Source organism: Aotus nancymaae, unplaced genomic scaffold (assembly GCF_030222135.1).
Source record: "Aotus nancymaae isolate 86718 unplaced genomic scaffold, 86718_ANA_hifiasm-v0.15.2.pri h1tg000010l, whole genome shotgun sequence".
NCBI lineage: Eukaryota > Metazoa > Chordata > Mammalia > Primates > Aotidae > Aotus > Aotus nancymaae.
In genome coordinates, this window is record NW_026988421.1 from 35,818,250 (window position 1) to 35,839,802 (window position 21,553).

At 40.8% G+C, this 21,553-nt stretch overlaps 1 protein-coding gene and 1 pseudogene across 1 annotated transcript in view; one reads left to right on the forward strand and one right to left on the reverse strand.

The window, feature by feature from the left end:
* LOC135273997 (cytochrome P450 2C19-like) overlaps positions 1-15,153 on the reverse strand; it is a 72,786-nt gene extending 57,633 nt beyond the window's left edge. Inside the window, exons 1-3 of the mRNA XM_064374091.1 lie at positions 14,903-15,153; positions 12,884-13,046; positions 12,564-12,713 (exon numbers count right to left, since the gene is read on the reverse strand). Of these exons, the coding sequence (XP_064230161.1) occupies positions 12,564-12,713; positions 12,884-13,046; positions 14,903-15,070 (481 nt within the window). The 5' untranslated portion in view covers positions 15,071-15,153. The remainder of the gene's footprint in view (positions 1-12,563; positions 12,714-12,883; positions 13,047-14,902) is intronic.
* A 2,810-nt stretch (positions 15,154-17,963) lies between these two features.
* LOC105709170 (peptidyl-prolyl cis-trans isomerase D-like) lies at positions 17,964-19,275 on the forward strand (annotated as a pseudogene).
* Positions 19,276-21,553: the final 2,278 nt, after the last annotated feature.

Here is a 21,553-nt window from a genome sequence, read left to right on the forward strand (position 1 = left end):
GATAAGGAGAAATCTCTACAACGTAGACAATGTTATATTTTATAGAATTTTGTTTTAAATTTAGGATGCAGTTAAATTGTGTACTATATTTTACAGATTATGGGGATTCAAATTCGTTATAGGCTTTTTTTTTCTTTTAATAACCTTACCCAGTTTAATTTTTTTCTCATTGTGGGGGATAAGAAGAAATAATTTGAGAAAATTAAGTAACAGTATCCTAGAAAAGTGTGAAAACAGTCTCATTTACCATCATGTATTCAGTAATGGATAATTCATTCTGATGGCTTCTATTTTTGGCTAAATGAAAATTAAGCCAGTGCATGAGACTGTCAGAAGCTGACTGGTCTACCTTTGCATTGGCATTAAAGAGTCATAGAAAAAGAATCATGGAATTTATGAATTAAGATAAGAGGTGTGTTTTTTTATTTTCAATCGATGACCAATTACAGTTCAGCTGTTGACTGAGAAGGTTGAAGTGGGTAAACATTTGCTATATCTTCTTTTCATTTGAGTAGTTTCTCTTGCACTTAGAAAAAAAAAGGCATCTATAAATGACCAGTGTTTTTGGTTATCAAATGCTACTGACACTTACCCCAAAACTTTAGTGGCTTAAAACAACCCTACCCCTAACTGTTCTTCAATCTGAGCTGGATTCAGCTGGGCTGTTCTTCTGCGAGTCTGCAGGTGACCACACATGTGGTCAACAAGTTGGCAGACAGACTGGGATGGCTGAGCTTCTCTCTCTGCCTGCAGTCCTAAGGCTCTCCTTCTCCATGTAGTCTTTTTCAGTGGCCTGGATGGCAGGGTAGCTAGACCTCTCCCATGCAGCTTAGAGATCCTAAGAGCTCGAAAGCAGAAAGGGTCAGGCATTTTGAAGACTTAAGTCCAGAATTGTCACAGTGTCCCTTCTACTGCCCTCTACTGGTGATGATGATGATTTTTTTCTAATAAGAAGAGAATTGAAGTATGCCTTCTACTTCCTAAACAAGAGAAAAGGGTGTTAAGTGGAGGTGCAGTTAATTGGGGACAACTAGTCCAACAAATGGTCACAACCAGTACCATGGAAAACTAAAGATATTAGCAAAAGTAGAAGTTGCTAGTGGCCTTGGGAAGCTGAGGCTGCTTACAGTACCCGGGACAAGCTGAAAATCAGACTGAGAAATAAAGAGAGGGCCTTCAAGAAGCTTCCTGAATGATTTCTGCCAGCCCTGAGCCTATTTTTGGAACCAGAACTTGGGGAAACTGATCTGGACAGATATATTTAGGGACACAGGCCTTTTGAGAGAAGGACCACCCCACCAGAGCACCCCCAGACTTGAGAAATATGACACTTTCTTAATGCCACTGGTTTTGAGCCAGGCCACAGTGAGAACAAACAGACCTAACAGGCCTCCAGCCAAGTTTAACTAGCTCATTTTTGTTTCAGCCAACTGGTAAGATTTGCTGATGTTCTACCTTAAGTGCCTTCTCCAAAGACATCCTTCATATGCTGAATCATCATTCAGTGCAGATATTTCAATGAAAATATCATTGGTTGACTTTTGTAATGCTAATAAAATGCTATGGCATCTTTGCCATCAAGTTATGGTCTCCTTGGGTTCTTCTGACTTTGACTCCTGAAAGGAAGGCCTAGATCTAGCCCTGGTAGTAGCTCCTTTCTGAGGTCTCTCAGTCTTTTGAGACCCTGAGGTAGTTTGGCTGCCATTCTTACAGACAAAAGGTACATTAGTCCCAACCATTGACCCCCAATATTCATTGAACTTTGAGTTGCTTCAGAACACAGGTGAGGCCTGAAGGTATTCTCTTATTAGATAAATGTCATGACTACTGTCTTCTTGTCAAATTTGTAAAGAAAAAGATTCTAGTTCAGTATTTGCAGCAAGAAGCTTGGATCCTGTTCTTTTTGTTGCATTGTTACATTGATTCATTCTCCATTTTGCTTTGGTTTTGTCTTGACTAGACTTTGGGGATAAAGTCTTTCACAAGAACACAAGAGTCTGCGTGTACAAATGTATCTCCTGCATTAACATCTCTGCCTCTTGCTTAGGATCAGTTGTTTTTATACTCAGAATGGAAATGCCTGATCTTGGCTACATTTGTTTGTTATAAGATATTGATGTCATTTAGATTTCCCTCTATGAGGTCACCAAACTATCATGTCCTTATGTAATCTTAGGCCAAGACCAGAGTTATCATAGTCCCTAGGTTGCTAAGGCTTATTATGTGTTTGGTAAAAGATAATTGCGGGTTTTTAGATGAGGTTACTTTACAAGAGACAGAATCAGACAGAGAGGCTGGGATAATGGAAAAAGCTTGAGGTGCAGGTTTAAAAAAAAAAAGTAGTGGAAATGAAAGTTCCAAAGAGGTGATTTCTGAGGCAATCAGAGAGCCCAGGGACAGAGCAGTCAATAATTGGTGAATCAGGTTATTTGGAAAGTTGGTATGATAGATACATGGATGCCATCTACTTCTAGGTTGCTGATAGGTATTAAATATATGCAATATTCTACAGCTTACTGAGGATTATAAAATTATAAGCATAAGATTTTATATTTTGGGGTGAAAGAATTATTGGACACATGATATTGGGGTTTAAAAACATTCACAGTCTAAATAGCTTTTAAAAAATAAAATAAAAGATGCTTCATGTCTAGTGTGTGGCCCTTCTGAAACCTACAGCCATCTCTCCCACATAAATCAAGGTCTTTTCAAATGTGTCTAAATGGGGATGAGAAAACATGGGTAGGACTTTCTTGGTGTGTGTGCATTCTTTAAAGAGACCAGTTTCTTTGAGGAAACAGCCAAGAAAATGGTCAAGATTATTTTTGGAGGTTACTTTAATGGGGATTTTAAGAACTAATAAACATCTTGACCTATTTTCAGTTCAGGAGAATGAGGAAAGGTTTGCAACTGTGAAGTGTTTTGTTGTAGCTTAGTATCCATAAGGGAAACGTAGATTGTAAACATAACTACAAAAGAAGTACAATTTTTGTTTTCCATATGTTGTTGAGGGGAATGAAGTTTTACATATAGCAAGCACATGGCCTCCCTAATGTCAGGGTGCCTTTGCTAGGACCTGTATTTGCCCTTAATTTTGTTGAAATCTTTGTTTCTTCTTCTTCTTGAAAAGTAAGTTCCAAAATATAGTTTATTGTATCTTTCATCATTAAATAATTGTTCCATTTTTACTATGGCCAGTTCACACAAGGCAAAAACTATTAAACAGTTGGTTTTCATGTGTTGTATAACTTTTATGTGTTGTATAACCACAGCTCAGCAAGACCTATGCAGGGAGACCGTGTTACTAGACTCTTTTCTCACTGGGCAGGGAATCTCTGAAAAAAGGCAGCAGCCCATCAGGGACTTATAAATAAAGCCCCCACCTTCCTGGGACAGAGCACCTAGGAAAAGGGGCAGTTGTGGGTACAGCTTCAGCAGACTTAAGGGTTCCTGCCTGGCAGCTCTGAAGAGAACAGCAGATCTCCCAGCACAGTGTTCAAGCTCTAATAATGGACAGACTGCCTCCTCAAGTAGCTCCCTGACCCCTGGGTATCCTGACTGGGAGACACCTCCCAGCAGGGGCCAAAAGACACCTAATACAGGGGAGCTCTGGCTAGCATCTGGCAGGTACCCTTCTGGGACAAAGCTACCAGAAGAAGGAACACGCAGCAATCTTTGCTGTTCTGCTGGTGATTCCCAGGCAAACAGGGTCTTGAGTGGACCACCAGCAAACTCCAACAGAGCTGCAGCAGAGGGTCCTGACTGTTATAAGGAAAACTAACAAACAGAAAGAAATCGATTCAACATGAACAAAAACAACACCCACTAAGAGACCCCATCCAAAGGTCACCAACTTCAAAGACCAAAGGTAGATAAATCCATGAATATAAAAAGAACGTGAAAAAAGGCTGAAAATTCCAAAAAACATAAAGTCTCTTCTCTTACAAAAGATCACAACTCCTCACCAGCAAGGAAACAAAACTGGATGGAGAATGAGTTTGACGAATTGACAGAAGCAGGCTTCAGAAAGTGGGTAATAACAAACTTCTCCGAGCTAAAGAAACATGTTCTAACCCAATACGAGGAAGCTATAATCTTGAAAAAAAGGTTAGACAAAATGCTAACTAGATGAGCCAGTGTAGAGAAGAACATAAATGACCTGATGGAGCTGAAAAACACAGCGCAAGAACTTTGTGAAACATACACAAGTTTCAATACTTGAATCATTCAAGTGGAAGAAAGGATATCAGAGATTGAAGATAAAGCCAATGAAATAAAGTGTGAAGGCAAGATTAGAGAAAAAAAGAGTATAAATAAATGAAAAAAGCCTACAAGAATTACAGGATTATGTGAAAAGACCAAATCTACGTTTGATCAGTGTACCAGAAAGTAATGGGGAGAATGAACCACACTGGAAGACACTCTTCAGGATATTATCCAGGACAACTTCCCCAATCTAGCAAGGCAGGCCAACATTCATATGATACTCCTTGAGAAGAGCAATCCTGAGACACGTAATCATCAGATTCATCAGTGTTGAAATGAAGAAAAAAATGTGAAGGGCAGCCAGGGAGAAAGGTCAGGTTACCCACAAACGGAAGCCCTTCAGACTCACAGCAGATCTCTTGGCAGAAATCCTACAAGCCAGAAGAAAGTGGGGGCCATATTCAACATCCTTAAGGAAAAAAACTTTAAACTTAGAATTTCATATCCAGCCAAACTAAGTTTGATAAGTGAAGAAGAAATAAAATCCTTCACAGACAAGCAACTGCTGAGATATTTTGTAACCACCAGCCGGGCCTTACAAGAGCTCCTGAAGGAAGCATTAAACACAGAAAAATGTTTAGGGTCTGTTGGGGAGGACTGGGGGAGGGAGAGCAGGGGGTAGGGAGTTGGGGAGAGATAACATGGGTAGATGTGCCAGATACAGGTGACAGGGATAGAGGCGGCAAACCACATTGCCATGTATGTACATATACAGCAATCCTGCATGTTTGGCACATGTACCCCAGAACCCAAAGTGCAATAAAATATATATTTAAAAAAATCTGGAGAGGAGGGGATCCAAGATGGCAGAGTAGTAGCAGCTCTGGATTGCAGCTCCCAGCGAGCGCATGGAGGGTGAGTGGTCACTGCATTTCCAGACAGATTTTTATTGCTCACAGACCAGGAGATTCCCAGGCAGAGGAGCACCACGGGTCTCCAGCGTGGCTGTTTTGGCTGGCGCAGTGGCTCTCTGCTCAAAAAACTCACACAGGTCCAGGCACTGTTTCAGCTGGTGACTGGAGCACCAGGGAGACAGAGTTGCCCATTCAACTGATAAAAAGGGGACTGAAATAGGGAGCCAGGCCAGGAGATTCCTGGGTGAAAAAGCACCACGAGTCTCCAGTGCGGCTGTTTCAGCCAGTGCAGTGGGTCTCCATAAAAAATCTCACACAAATCTGGGCACCTTTTCAACAGGCGACTAGAGCACCTGGGAAACTGAGCCGCCTATTCAACTGATAAAAAGTATTTTGAGCCAGGCCAGGAGAATCCCGGGCAGAAAAGCACCTCCAACAGAGCTGGCACAGCGGGTCTCTGCATAAAATCTCACACAAATCCAGGCATCTTTTCAACTGGTGACCGGAATGCCTGGTAGACAGAGTCGCCCATTCAACTAAAAAAAAGGGGACTGAAACAGGGGGCCAGGCCAGGAGATGCCGAGGTGAAAAAATGCCACAAGCCCACAGCATGGCTGTTTCAGCTGGTGCAGTGGGTTTCAGCACAAGAACTGACACAAATCCGGGTGCCATTTCAACTGGTGACTGGAATGCCTGGGAGACAGAATCGCCTGTTCAACTGAAAGAAAAGGGGTCTGAGGCACTGAGCCAGGTGATCAGGCATGGCCTGTCCCACCCCTACAAAGGCCAGCAATCTGAAATGCTCTGGATTGAGAGTTTCACAGCAAGCACAGCTGGACCTGGGATGGTCCAGCTCTGTGGGGAGGGTCATCTGCCATTACCGAGGCAGTCCACCACTACTGAGGTAGTCTGCCATTGCTGAAGTGGTCTGCCATTGCCGAGGCACTGTGCCATTACAGAGAGAGTCTGCCATCATAGAGGTGGGCCATCATGGCTGAGGCAGTTCTAACCATAACCCTATAAACAGGACTGCAGGGAAGTTCACAAGCCAGCTAGGCAGAGCCCAGAGCAGATCAGCAACGCCTCTGCAGGAAGACTGTAACTAGGCTGCCTCTTCACTGGGCAGGGCATCTCTGAAAAAAGGCAGCAGCACAACAGAAACTTATAAATAAACCCCTACCTTCCTGGGACAGAGCACCTGGGGGAAAAAAGGTTGTTATGATTTCTGCTGAGGCAGAAATGTACCTGCCCAGCAGGTCTGAAGGGAAAAATGGAGCTCACACCTCAGCACTTGAGATCCTATAAAGGACAGACTGTCTCCTCAAGCAGCTCCCCAACTGCTTTATATCCAAAGAGTCACCTCATAAAGGAGAGCTCAGACTGACATGTGCCAGCTATCCTTCTGGGACAAATATAGCAGAAGAAGAAATGGGCAGCAACCATCACTGTTGTGCAGCTGCTACAGGTGAGCCCCAGGCAAGTAGGGTCTGGAGTGGACCTCCAGCAGTCCTACAGCAGAGGGGCCTGACTGTTAGAAGGAAAACTAAGAAACAGAAACAAATAGATAATGGCTGATTAGGAGCAGCTCAGGATTGCAGCTCCCAGTGAAAGCGCAGAGGGTGAGTGGACACCGCATATCCAGATGGATTTTTATTGCCCACATACCAGGAGATTCCCAGGCAGAAGAGCCCTATGGGTCGCCAGTGTGGCTGGTTTGGCCAGCGCGGCTGTTTTGGCTGGCACGGCTGTTTTGCTGGCACCCCCGGGGCGGTGGTTCTCCGTTCAAAATACACGGGTCTGGCTGTTGTTTGGCCACTGTTTTAGCTGGCGATTGGAGCTCTGGAAGGCAGAGTCATCCATTCATCTGATTAAAAAGGGGACTGAAACAAGGAGCCAGGCCAGGAGATTCCTGGGGAAAAAAGCGCAACGAATCTCAGTCCCGCTGGTTCAGCCAGCACAGGCACAGTGGTTCACCACATGGGAAATCACACAGATTCCAGCAGCTTTTCAACAGGCGACTGGAACACCTGGAAGAGAGTCAACCACTCAACTAAAAAAAAGGCTCTGAGGCAGGGAGCTAGGTGATCAGGTTCGGCTGGTCCCACTCCCACAAAAAAACAGCAATTGGAAACGCTCTGGGTTGAGAGTTTCACAGCAAGCACAGCTGAAATTGGGAAGGTCCAGCTCTGTAAGGGAAGGGCATCTGCCATTACCGAGGCACTCCACCACTACGGAGGTAGTCCGCCATTGCTGAGGCAGCCTGTCATTGCCGAGGCAGCCCACCATTGCCGAGGCAGCTCGCCATTACAGAGAGATTCTGCCACTACAGAGGTGGGCCACCATCGCTGAGGTAGTTCTAACTACACCCGTATAAACAGGACTGCAGGGAAGTTCACACAGCAGCTAGGGGGAGCCCACAGCAGCTCAGTAAAGCCTCTGCAGGCAGAAAGTGACTAGGTTGCCTCCTCGCTGGGCAGGGCAGCCCTGAAAAAAAGGCAGCAGCACAATGGAAACTCATAAATAAAGCCCTAATTCCCCGGAACAGAGCACCTGGGGAAAAAAAGGGGGTCTATGAGTTCTGCTGCAGCAGACTTAAAAGTATCTGCCCAGCAGCTCTAAATGAACAGAGAGCACAGCTCAGCACTTGAGCTCCTATAAAGGACAGACTGTCTCCTCAAGCAGCTCCCTGACTCCCATATATCCAAAGAGTCACCTCATAAAGGAGAGCTCAGACTCACATTTGGGGGTTATCCTTCTGGGACAAAGATAGCAGAAGAAGAAACTGACAGCAACCCTTACTGTTCTGCAGCCACTGCAGGAGATCTCCAGGCAAGCAGGGCCTGGAGTGGACCTCAGCAGTCCTACAGCAGAGGGGCCAGACTGCTAGAAGGAAAACTAAGAAACAAAAAGAAATAACTTCATCATCAACAAACTGGACGTCCAATCAGAGATCCAATCTAAAAGTAAACAACTGCAAAGATGAAAGGTGCATAAATCCACAAAGATGGGAAGAAACCAGCATAAAAAGGATGAAAACACCCGAAACCAGAATGCCTCTCCTCCTACAAGGGATCATATATCCTCAGCAGCAAGGGAACAAGGCTGGATGGAGAATGAGTGTGATGAATTGACAGAATCAGGCTTCAGAAGGTGGGTAATAAGAAACTTCTGTGAACTAAAAGAACATGTTCTAACCCAATGCAAAGAAACTAAGAACCTTGAAAAAAGATTTGACAAAATGCTAACCAGAATAGACAACCTAGGAATATAAGTCAATTGATGGAGCTGAAAAACACAATATGAGAACTTCGCGAAGCATACACAAGTTTCAACAGCTGAACTGACCAAGCAGAAGAAAGGATATCAGAGGTCGAAGATCAACTCAATGAAATAAAATGAGAAGGCAAGATTAGAGAAAAAAGGGTAAAAAGGAATGAACAAAGTCAACAAGAAATATGGGACTATGTGAAAAGACCTAAACTACGTTTGATAGGTGTACCTGAATGTGATGGAGAGAATGAATCCCAGCTGGAAAATACTATTCAGGGTATTATCCAGGAAAACTTCCCCAACTTAGCAAGGCAGGCCAATATTCAAGTACAGGAAATACAGAGAACACCACAAAGATATTCCTCAAGAAAAGCAACACCAAGGAACATAATCATCAGATTCACCAGGGTTGAAATGAAGGAGAAAATGCTAAGGGCAGCCAGAGAGAAAGGTCGAGTTACCCAAAAAGGGAAGCCCCTCAGACTCACAGCAGATCTCTCAGCAGAAACCCTACAAGCCAGAAGAGAGTGAGGGCCAATATTCAACATCCTTAAAGAAAAGAACTTTGAACCCAGAATTTCATATCCAGCCAAATTAAGCTTCATAAGTGAAGGAAAAATAAAATCCTTTGCAAACAAGCAAGTACTCAGAGATTTCATCACCACCAGGCCTACTTTACAAGAGCTCCTGAAAGAGGCATTAAACATACAAAGGAACAACCAGTACCAGCCACTCCAAAAACGTACCAAATGGTAAAGAGCATCAACACAATGAAGAATCTGCATCAACTAATGGGCAAAACAGCCAGCTGGCATCAAAATGGCAGGATCAAATTCACACATAACAATACTAATCCTAAATGTAAATGGGCTAAATGCCCCAATCAAAAGATACAGACTGGCAAATTGGATAAAAAGCCAAAACCCATCAGTGTGCTGTATCCAAGAAACTCATCTCACATGCAAGCATACACAAAGGCTCAAAATAAAGGGATGGAGGAAGATTTACCAAGCAAATGGAGAGCAAAAAAAAAGCAGGAGTTGCAATTCTCGCCTCTGATAAAATAGACTTTAAACCAACAAAGGTCAAAAGAGACAAAGAAGGACAATACATATTGGTAAAAGGATCAATGCAACAAGAAGAGCTAACGATCCTAAATATATACGCACCCAATACAGAAGCAACCAGGGACATAAGGCAAGTTCTTAATGACTTACAAAGAGACTTAGATGCCTACACAATAATGGGAGACTTTAACACCCCATTGTCAATATGAGACAGATCAATGAGACAGAAAATTAACAAGGATATCCAGGACTTGAACTCAGACCTGGACCAAGCAAACCTAATAGACATTTACAGAACTCTCCACCCCAAATCCACAGAATATACATTCTTCTCAGCACCGCATCACACCTACTCTAAAAGTGACCACATAATTGGAAGTAAATCACTCCTCAGCAAATGCAAAAGAATGGAAATCATAACAAACCGTCTCTCAGACCACAGTGCAATCAAGTTAGAACTCAGAATTCAGAAACTAACTCAGAACCTCACAGCTTCATGGAAACTGAACAACTGGCTCTTGATTGTTGACTGGATAAAAAATGAAATGAAGGCAGAAATAAAGATGTTCTTCGAAACCAATGAGAACGAAGACACCAAACACCAGAATCTCCGGGACACATTTAAAGCAGTCTCTAGGGGAAAATATAGAGCAATAAAGGCCCACATGAGAAGCAATGAGAGATCTAAAATTGATACCCTATCATCAAAATTGAAAGAGCTAGAGGAGCAAGATCAAACTCAAAACCTAGCAGAAGACAAGAAATAACTAAGATCAGAGCAGAACTGAACGAGATAGAGACACAAAAAACCCTTCAAAAAATCAATAAATCCAGGAGCTGGTTTTTCGAAAAGATCTACAGAATAGACAGACCACTAGCCAGATTAACAAAAAAGAAAAGAGAATAAACAAATAGATGCAATAAAAAATGATAAAGGGGATATCACCACCGATTCCACAGAAACTCAAACCATCATCAGAGATTATTACAAACAACTCTATGCACATAAACTAGTAAACCTGGAAGAAATGGATAAATTCCTGGACACTTACATCCTCCAAAGACTAAACAAGGAAGAAGTCGAAACCCTGAATAGACCAATAACAAGGTCTGAAGTTGAGGCAGCAATTAAGAGCCTACCACCCAAAAAAAGCCCAGGTCCAGATGGGTTGACAGTCAAATTCTACATAAGGCAAGTTCTTAATGACCTACAAAGAGACTTAGATTCCCACACAATAATAGTGAAAAACTTTAACACACCATTGTCAATATTAGACAGATCAACAAGACAGAAAATTAACAAGGGTACCCAGGACTTGAACTCAGATCTGGACCAAGAAGAACTAATAGACATCTACAGAACTGTCCACCCCATATCCACAGAATATACATTTTTCTCAGAACCACATCACACTTATTCTAAAATTGACCACATAATTGGAAGTAAAACACTTCTCAGCAAATGCAAAAGAATGGAAATCATAACAAACAGTCTCTCAGACCACAGTGCAATCAAATTAGAACTCAGGATTAAGAAACTCACTCAAAACTGCACAACCACATGGAAACTGAACATGTTGCTCCTGAATGATGACTGGATAAATAATGACATGAAGGCAGAAATAAAGATGTTCTTTGAAACCAATGAGGCCTCAGAAGTAATGCCTACCTCTACAAACATCTGATCTTTGACAAACCCGACAAAAACAAGCAATAGGAAAGGGATTCCCTATGTAATAAATGGTGTTGAGAAAACTGGCTAGCGTTATGGAGAAGGCTGAAACTGGATCACTTCCTTATGCCTTATACAAAAATTAACTCCAGATGGATTAAAGATTTAAATGTAAGATGTAGCACCATAAAAACCCTAGAAAAAAACCTAGGCAATACCATTCAAGACATAGGCATGGGCAAGGACTTCATAACTAAAACACCCAAGGCAATGGCAATAAAAGCCAAAAGTGACAAATGGAATCTAATTAAACTAAAAAGCTGCACAACAAAAGAATCATTAGAGTGAACCATCAACCAACAGAATGGGAACAAATTTTTGCAATCTACCTATCTGACAAAGGGCTAATATCCAGAATGTACAAAGAATTTAAACAAATTTACAAGAAAAACAAAATCCCCATCAAAAAGTAGACAAAGGATATGAACAGACACTTATCAAAAGAAGACCTTTATGCAGCCAACAAACATGAAAAAAAAGCTCATCACTGGTCATTAGAGAAATGCAAATCAAAACCACATTGAGATACCATCTCATGCCGGTTAGAATGATGACCATTAAGAACTCAGGAGACAACAGATGCTAGAGAGGATGTGGAGAAATAGGAACACTTCTGCCTATTGGTGGGAGTGTAAATTAGTTCAACCGTTGTGGAAGACAGTGTGACAATTCCTCAAGGATCTAGAAATAGAAATACCATTTGATCCAGGAATCCCATTACTGGGTATATACCCAAAGGATTATAAATCATTCTAATATAAAGACACATGAACACATATATTTATTGTGGCACCATTCACAAAGTGGCAAAGACTTGGAACCAACACAAATGCCCATCAAAGATAGACTGGATAAAGAAAATGTGACGCATAAACACTGAGGAATACTATACAGCCATAAAAAAGGACAAGTTTATGCCCTTTGCAGGAACATGGATGAAGCTGGGAACCATCATTCTCAGCAAACTAACATAAGAACAGAAAAAACAAAAACCACATGTTCTCACTCATAAGTGGGTGTTGAACAATGAGAACACATGGACACAGGGAGGAGAACATCATATACTGGGCCATGTCAGGGTGTTGGGGTCTAGGGGAGGGATAGCAGGGGGGTGACAGGCTAGAAGAGGGATAGTATTAAGAGAAATACCTAACGTAGATGACATGGTGATGGATGCAGCAAACACCACCATGGCACATGTTAACCTATGTAACAAACATGCATGTTCTCCACATGTACCCCAGAATGTAAATTATAATAATAATAATAAAAGAAAAGGAAAAAGGATCTGGCCACTCTTGAAATGTTTCCAAGAATGTCAGTAGAGAAGAGAGCAGTCCAGTAAGGTCAGACATAAAGAGTAGGGTCACTCACCCTTGGTTTTTCTCAACTCCTCCAAAAGGCAGTGGGCTTCCTCTTGAACACGGTCCTCAATGCTCCTCTTCCCCATCCCAAAATTCCGCAGGGTCATGAGGGAGAAACGCCGGATCTCCTTCCACCTGTTTCCATTGCTGAAAATTATTCCTAACAGGAAAAGAAACATAAACTAGGAGGAAGATCCCAGGCAAGAAAGAAAGCTGACACTGGGCAGCCACATAGATGGGCCAAGCTCTACCCAAGGAGCTCTGCAAGTCTCTGTTTTCCATCCTCCCCAACCCCAAGACCAATGCTGAAACAGGCACATGCACACCTACCATGTCCTCTGTTAGTTCTTTCAGCCACTGGGAAATGGCCTCTTCCAGAAAACTCATCCCCAAGATCAATCAGGGCTTCCTTCACTACTTCATATCCATGCAGCACCACCGTGCATTCCGGGCCAAAATACAGAGTGAACACAGGGCCATAAACTTTTGAGAACTAGAAAAGGAGACAGAGACAACAGCAAATGAAGTCACTATTTTGTCCACTTTTGTCCACCTACTGAGTCTGACTAGGATTAATATTTTCATTGTATTTGTATGCTTTTATTCAGCCACATAGCTTCAAATATTTCTGAATTTTATATGTAAACATGATGATGGCTATTATGCTGAACTTTATATATAAGCATGATTATGATTAATCATAAAATAATCATTATATATAATATTATAATGATGATTAATTTACTTGCCACTCAGATGGTCTATGATGCAAAAGGCAATGGTTAAACAATTGCTACACAGATTACAATTAATCCTCACATCAACATATTCAGCAGGTCTATTGCTCTATTTTTAACAAAGAAACTGAGCTCAGAGAATGACAAATTTATTTTCAGTTTCCCACAGCTAACCCAAATTTCAAACTTTACTTATTCAAACACTGATGCTTGAGAAATTTATCAGCACTCTTGTGTCCACCTTAAGACCAATACCCAGTTTCAAGAACTAACAATTACCTGGTCTAATAGCCTTTTATGATTAACATGCATCAGAGCATTCATAGTAAAAATACCTCTCTATGACTCCACCTCGGACTCCCAAAAGCCCACAGAGACCCCATTGCTGGATCAATAGTCCTCACAGCAGTACTCCTAAAATTAGATGGCTATGGGATTATATAAATCACCTTAATCCTTAACCTCCTAACAGAGTTTATAGCTTATTTCTCATGCTATCCCTATGAAAAATAATCATAACAAGCTCCATTTGTGCCAAACTAATCTAAAATCACTCATTACTTACTATTCCATAAGCCATACGGCACTTGTTACCAAAGCTGTTTTCTTTCAAATACCCTGAAGTTTTACAGGTGCAACCATCCTAATAATTGCCCATGGACTAACCTCATCCCTATTAGTCTGCCTTGCAAACTCAAACTACAAACGAGTTCACAGCCAAACCATACTACTAACATAGGGCCTTCAAACACTTCTCCCCTAATAGCCATGTGATGATTCCTAACTAGCTTTGCCAACCTTGCCCTTCCCCATAACATCAATCTAGTAGGAGTACTCTTCATAACTATAGCCTCGTTCTCTTGATCTAATCATACCATCATGCTTATAAGACTTAATATACTAATCACAGCCCTTTACTCTATGTGCTAATTATTACATAACAAGGGGTATTCATATATTAACACTCTTAAACCATCTTTCACTTGAGAAAATACCCTATACTTATATATCTTCTACCCCTCTTCCTACTATTACTAAACCCTAAGGTCATTTGGGGGTTTATATATTGTAGCTATAGTTTAATTAAAACATTAGTTTGTGGATCTAATAATGGAAGTCTATAATGTCTTATCTACCACTTATCTGCTTTTGCTGGTCCTGAACCCACAGCTATTTCCTTGACAACAGGCATAAATTAATTCTTCAGAGAAGTTCAATTTTCACAGCTATTCTGAATAAAACACATGGTTAATATAGTAGAGGGCTTATTTAATGAAATCTCTTAACAACTACCACATTCCTTACCATTTAACATCAGCCAAAAATTATAGCAAATGGTTATAAAATGAAGAAAGAACAAAGCACTTCAAATTATTGCCACTTTGTTATTTTGATTCTAACATGCAAAAATCGACATCTTTTTCTACTCACAAAATGAGTGATTTCATTCCGCTATCTCTGACACTGACAAACTGGAAAAGGCAACAAAAGCCTTTCAAAGTATCTTACTTTACAATGATCTCTTGTAACAAAGTACCTCTAGGAATATACTTTGTTTGAAAATAAGGTGAATTTACTTACGTTTTGCAAGCCACTGAAGGAGCATACTTACATTGGTTAAGGATTTGGTGATGTCCTTAATATCTATCTGTAGGAGATTTCCAACAATTGGGAGAGGAGTGGGGCCAGGAGGGAGTTTCCCTCTTTTAGAGCTCTGTCTCCAGAGTGAAAGGAGAAGCAAACAGGAGAGAGAGAGCACAAGGACCACAAAGGGATCCATTGAAGCTTTCTCTTCTTACTAAGACAACTGTGAGCTTGCACTCCAAGCCTTTTATAACACTCTATGCTAATTCAGTGTGTGCCTCTTTGACGTATAAAGTGACCAATCACCTAGGTCCACTATACGCCTCTCTTCTGAAAGAACTTTGACCCACTGATAGATATAAAAATAAAACATCCTTTGATCTTGTTCTCCTTCGTTCCAGTACCCACTCTGTACATTCTGGTTTCTTTGTACTTGGTTGGAGCCTAGGTATTGGTTATTTTAAAAAAAATTTTAACCTAAGTGGTTCCAATGCACCATCATAATTGAAAGCATTAAAGTAAATAATCCGATGTAAAAAAAAATCACTCAAAATTCTGAATTCTTAATAACCAGTTGGGAATTTATGATTTTGAGGGAAATGAATGCATTCTATGCCTTGTATATTTAAAAAGTATGTCAATGCTATATCAAAGATTAGAAGACTTTGTCCTTTATAATGAAATCCTTTCAAATATTACAATATAGCCTACTAAAAATACAGCAGCCTAAATATGAAATAGCTAACATAACTCATATATCTTAAATAACAAAACATATATCAAGCAAATTAGCTTAGCAGATATAAACACTTTTACCATTAAACCCCATTAAAAAACACGTGAAGGTAGGAATTGTTATTTTTTATTTTTCAAATGAGAAAAGGGAGACCCTGGGAAAACAGGACACCTGTCGGTGCCACACAGCTCATAGCTGGCAGAACTAGGATTGGAGCTGAGGTCTTCTGATGCCCATTGTGATGCATTATCTCATACACCAGAGCTGCCTTGAGAACAATTTTAGCAAAACAAAACAAACTTCCAAATATTAGTTATTCTGAATATACACTACATTGATTCTGTTTATAAAACAGGCTTCACATTAAATAGAACGCTTTATTTGTCTCTAAGGAATACAGCACCAGAGATGCTTATGAGAAGAAATGAGTTCTACCTTCTCCATCACTGCAGAGGGGAAATGCTCAGTGTAACTGAGGGAAGAGCCACTCTCAGACAATTTGGTGCTAAGGGATTGAGAAACTAGGGCTTCTCAACCTCCCAGTTACCTCCAGACATGGCTGCTTTCTATAGTTTTTGGTCTCTTATTTTCAGAGATAATGTAATAATGCACAGCAACCAAAGGAAATTATGAACAGAACAACAGTTGTGGATGCAATAGAGGATGGAAGGTAGGGAAATCAGTAAATGGACCCACAGCACAGAACCATCCCAATGTATAGACCTTAACAGGAGCTGACATCTTGAGTTGAGGATCTAAATACAACTAGAAAGATACACATTACTAGATCACTAATGACAATACTTATGCAAAGCCATTTTTTAAATATAGTATCATATTTGTTCTAAATTGCTTAGTGGGGTTGTTTCCAGTTCTCTTACTAAGAAAAATAAAGTTATGTTAAGACACAGTTGCACATTGCTTTACTGTTCATTCTTAACAGGGATTATAACAATTTACAGAGAATTTTCACACCTCATGTCTCTTTGGAATCTTTCAATTACCTTTGCTTACAAAAAAATTGTTCAATTTCAGGAATGAGAGACCTAAGCCTTAAGATTCATAACCTTAGCCAAGAACATGGTGTCTGCTAGTGCTACAGCTGAGACTGGAATCCATAACCCCTGTGTCTTGAAGGTTTCATTTCAAGCAAAACATTCAGTTCAGTTGAGTCCACCAATATTTACTGATTGTGTACAATCATTCAGTATTTCATGATTCAGTCTAGTAAATGATTTTCAAAATAAACATTAATTTCATCAACAATGACAGCCTCAGTTGACTAGATTGGGAGGTCAGAAGAGTTTGGTTTTATAACCTTTAGTACTTGGGTGAGTCCAAGGCCTTGGAGAATGCTTTATACAGGGCACATAAAAGCAGTAACTTGGTCTTTGACTCACATAACTCTAAACTCCAACAGAAATATACTACCTGGTTTTGGGTAAAATAAGATCAGTTGCTCTCTTTAGAATAATCATTTCATTCCTTGAGCACTAGGTGTCCCAGTTCTGTTCCTCCTCTCTTCTGCTGAGCTGAGACTCCTACCTAGACCTTTCAATTTATACAATGAAATAATTATACATAATTTGTAAACAGATGGGATCTCTGAGATCAACTACTCTAAACTTTCCTTTTTTTTCTTTTTCTTTTTTCTTTTTTAGAAATGAGCAATTGTTGATTCAGTGAGACAAACGATCATGATACATCATTGTAAGACTTTTTCTTAGAATCCAAGTTTTTCAACTCCCAGTTCAGTAACATGTCACATCCCATCTCATAGAATTCACATCTCAGTCCAATGATCAGGGGAATATCAATTCTTTTGGCTACAATAGTGGATTAGAGTGGGCTTTTAAAAAATTTATTTCTTAACAGCAGTTTTGGGTTTCCAGCAACACTAAGTGGAAAGTATATAGCTACCACATGCTCCTTTCCCTGCACCAACACACAGCCTCTCTCACAATCAAGAACTCTCATTAGTGTGGTTAATTAGTTACAATCAATGAACCAAAATTGACATATCATTATCAACCAAAGCTCATAGTTCATGTGGGGTTCATTCTTTGTGTTGTACATTCTGTGGGACTTAACTAATGCATAATGACATGTATCCGCCATTGTAGTCTCACATATAATAGTTTTACTGCCCTTAAAACCCTCTGTGCTCTACTTGTTCACTCTCCCTTCCTTGCAAGCCCTAGCAACAAATAATCTTTGCAGTGTCAGCATAGTTTTGCCTTTTCCAAAATGTCCTACGGTTGGAATCATACAATATGTAGCCTTTTAAGATTTAACTTACGAGTCTCTGGAGCTGCCGGGCTGCCACGAGGTTCGCGGATCCTGCCTGCAAACGCGTCTGCAAGTCGAGATGTCGCACCCGTACCCCCAAGCCAAGCCCTCCAACCCCAGTAACCCTCGAGTCTTCTTTGACGTGGACATTGGAGGGGAGTGAGTGGGTCGAATTGTCTTAGAATTGTTTGCAGATATTGTACCCAAAACTGCGGAAAATTTTCGTGCACTGTGTACAGGAGAAAAAGGCATTGGACCCACGACTGGAAAACCTCTCCATTTCAAAGTATGCCCTTTTCATCGAATTATTAAGAAATTTATGATCCAGGGTGGAGACTTCTCAAATCAGAATGGGACAGGTGGAGAAAGTATTTATGGTGAAAAATTTGAAGATGAAAATTTCCATTATAAGCATGATCGGGAGGGTTTACTGAGCATGGCAAATGCAGACCACAACACAAATGGTTCTCAGTTTTTTATCACAACAGTTCCAACTCCTCATTTGGATGGGAAACATGTGGTGTTTGGCCAAGTAATTAAAGGAATAGGAGTGGCAAGGATATTGGAAAACGTAGAAGTGAAAGGTGAAAAACCTGCCAAATTGTGCGTTATTGCAGAATGTGGAGAATTGAAGGAAGGAGATGATTGGGGAATATTCCCAAAAGATGGCTCTGGCGACAGCCATCCAGATTTCCCTGAGGATGCGGATATAGATTTAAAAGACGTAGATAAAATTTTATTAATAACAGAAGACTTAAAAAACATTGGAAATACTTTTTTCAAATCCCAGAACTGGGAGATGGCCATTAAAAAATATGCAAAAGTTTTAAGATATGTTGACAGTTCAAAGGCTTTTATCGAGACAGCAGATAGAGCCAAGCTGCAACCTATAGCTTTAAGCTGTGTACTGAATATTGGTGCTTGTAAACTGAAGATGTCAAATTGGCAGGAAGCAATTGACAGTTGTTTGGAGGCTCTTGAAATAGACCCAACAAATACCAAAGCATTGTACCGAAGAGCTCAAGGATGGCAAGGATTAAAAGAATATGATCAAGCATTGGCTGATCTTAAAAAAGCTCAGGAGATAGCACCAGAAGATAAAGCTATCCAGGCAGAATTGCTGAAAGTCAAACAAAAGATAAAGGCACAGAAAGATAAAGAGAAGGCAGTATATGCAAAAATGTTTGCTTAGTAAGGATTCAATTTTGCTTATTGTGTGATTGTATAAATGCAATAAGAAAATTTAAAGGTTTTTTTCTATTAATATGATCCCTAATGTTTCTTTTTACACCTCAGTTCCTCATTGTTTACAGTTTAGGAGTACTGATAGGGGTTCATGCTTAATAAACATGTTACAATACAGTAAAAAAAAAAAAGATTTAACTTACTAATATGTATAAAGTTTCTCCATGTCTTTTCATGGCTTGATAGTTCGTTTTTTAACACTAAATAACACTCATTGTATAGGTTTACCGTATTGTTTATTCATTCATCTATTGAAGAACACCTTGGTGATATCTAATTTTTGAGAACAATGAAAAAAGCTGCTATAAACATCCACATGCAGACTTTTGTGTGGAAATAAAGTTCCAATTCATTTGGCAAATACCAAGGCACACAACTATTAGATAATATGGTAAACATATCTTAGTTTTGTTAGACAATGCCCAATTGCCTCCTGAAATGTCTGTACCATTTTGCACTTCCACCAGCAATGACTAATAGTTCTCACTGCTGCACATCCTTGCCAACATTTGGTTCTATTAGTGTTTTGGATTTTAGTCATTGTATAAGTATGTAGTAGTACCTCATTGGGGTTTTAGTTTGTAGGCCCCTAATGATGTTTAATCATGAGCATTTTTCATATATTTATTTGCCATCTGTATGTCTTCTTGGGTGAGCTTCAGAAGCTCTTATATGGCAGGTCTGGTGGTGACAAAATCTCTCAGTAATTGCTTGTTTGTAAAGGATTTTATTTCTCCTTCACTTATGAAGCTTAGTTTGGCTGAATATGAAATTCTAGGTTGAAACTTCTTTTCTTTAAGGATGTTGAATATTGGCCCCCACTCTCTTCTGGCTTGTAGGGTTTCTGCTGAGAGATCTGCTGTGAGTCTGATGGGCTTCCCTTTGTGGGTGACCTGACCTTTCTCTCTGGCTGCCCTTAGCATTTTCTCCTTCATTTCAACCCTGGTGAATCTGATGATTATGTGCCTTGGGGTTGCTCTTCTTGAGGAATATCTTTGTGGTATTCTCTGTATTTCCTGGACTTGAATATTGGCCTGCCTTGCTAGGTTGGGGAAGTTTTCCTGGAAAATATCCTGAAGAGTATTTTCCAGCTTGGATTCATTCTCTTTGTCACATTCAGGTACACTTATCAAACATAGATCAGGTCTTTTCACATAGTCCCATATTTCTTGGAGGCTTTGTTCATTTCTCTTCACTCTTTTTTCCCTAATCTTGCCTTCTTGTTGTATTTCACTGGGTTGATCTTCAATCTCTGATATCCTTTCTTCTGCTTGATCGATTCAGCTATTGAAACTTGTGTATGCTTCGTGAAGTTCTTGTGCTGTGTTTTTCGGCTCCATCAAGTCGTTTATGGTTTAAGCTAGCTTCTCTAAGCTAGTTATTCTAGTTAGCATTTCGTCTAACCTTTTTCCAAGGTATTTCGTTTCTTTGCATTGGGTTAGAACATGTTCCTTTAGCTCACAGAAGTTTGTTATTACCCACCTTCTGAAGCCTGCTTCTGTCAATTTGTCAAACTCATTCTCCATCCTGTTTTGTTCCCTTGCTGGTGAGGAGTTGTGATCCCTTGGAGGAGGAGAAGCATTCTGGTCTTGGATGATTTCATCCTTTTTGCATCGGTTTCTCCCCATCTTCATGGATTTATCTACCTTTGATTTTTGAAGTTGGTGATTTGGGATGGGGTCTCTGCTTGGACGTCCTTTCTGTTAATGTTGAATCATCCGTGGGGGTTGCAGATCAGCAGGTATGGCTGGCTGATCTTTCCTCTGGTAGCTTTGTCCCGGAAGGGTACCCACCAGGTGACTGCCAGAGCTGTTCTGTATGAGGTGTCTTTTTGGTTATACAGAGGTCAGGGAGCCACTTGAGAAGGCAGTCTGTGCCTTGTCTGCCTGCAGAGGCACTCTTGGCTATCACGGACTCAGTTCAGCTGCTATGTAAGCTTCCTCTGGCTTTTGCTTACACAGGTAGGTTTAAACCTGCCTCAGCAATGATGGACATCCTTCCTCCCACCGAGCTCAATCATCCCAGATCGAGCTCAAACTGATGGACTGGCTGTGAAACTCTCAAGTCAGAGGGCTTCAGTTTGCTGGTCTTTTGGGGGTGGGACCCACCCAGCCATATCACCTGTCTCCCTGCTTTCAGTTCCCCCTCTTTCTAGGGAGGAGGTAGCTCCATCCCACAGGCACACTCAGTGCTAGTCAAAACATTCACCCAGATAGCATCTGCTGGAGCTGCCACTCAGATCTATGCCGGCAACTCGTGGTGCTTTTCAGTCCAGCAAGGATCTCTTGGTCTGTGGGTTGCAGAGAGCATGGGAGAAGTGTAGCATCTGAACCAGAGTGCCGAGGTGGGGAAGTCTCTGATCCTCCAGTCAGTTGCACTTCCTGGGTGAGGCAGCACCCTATCCTGCCA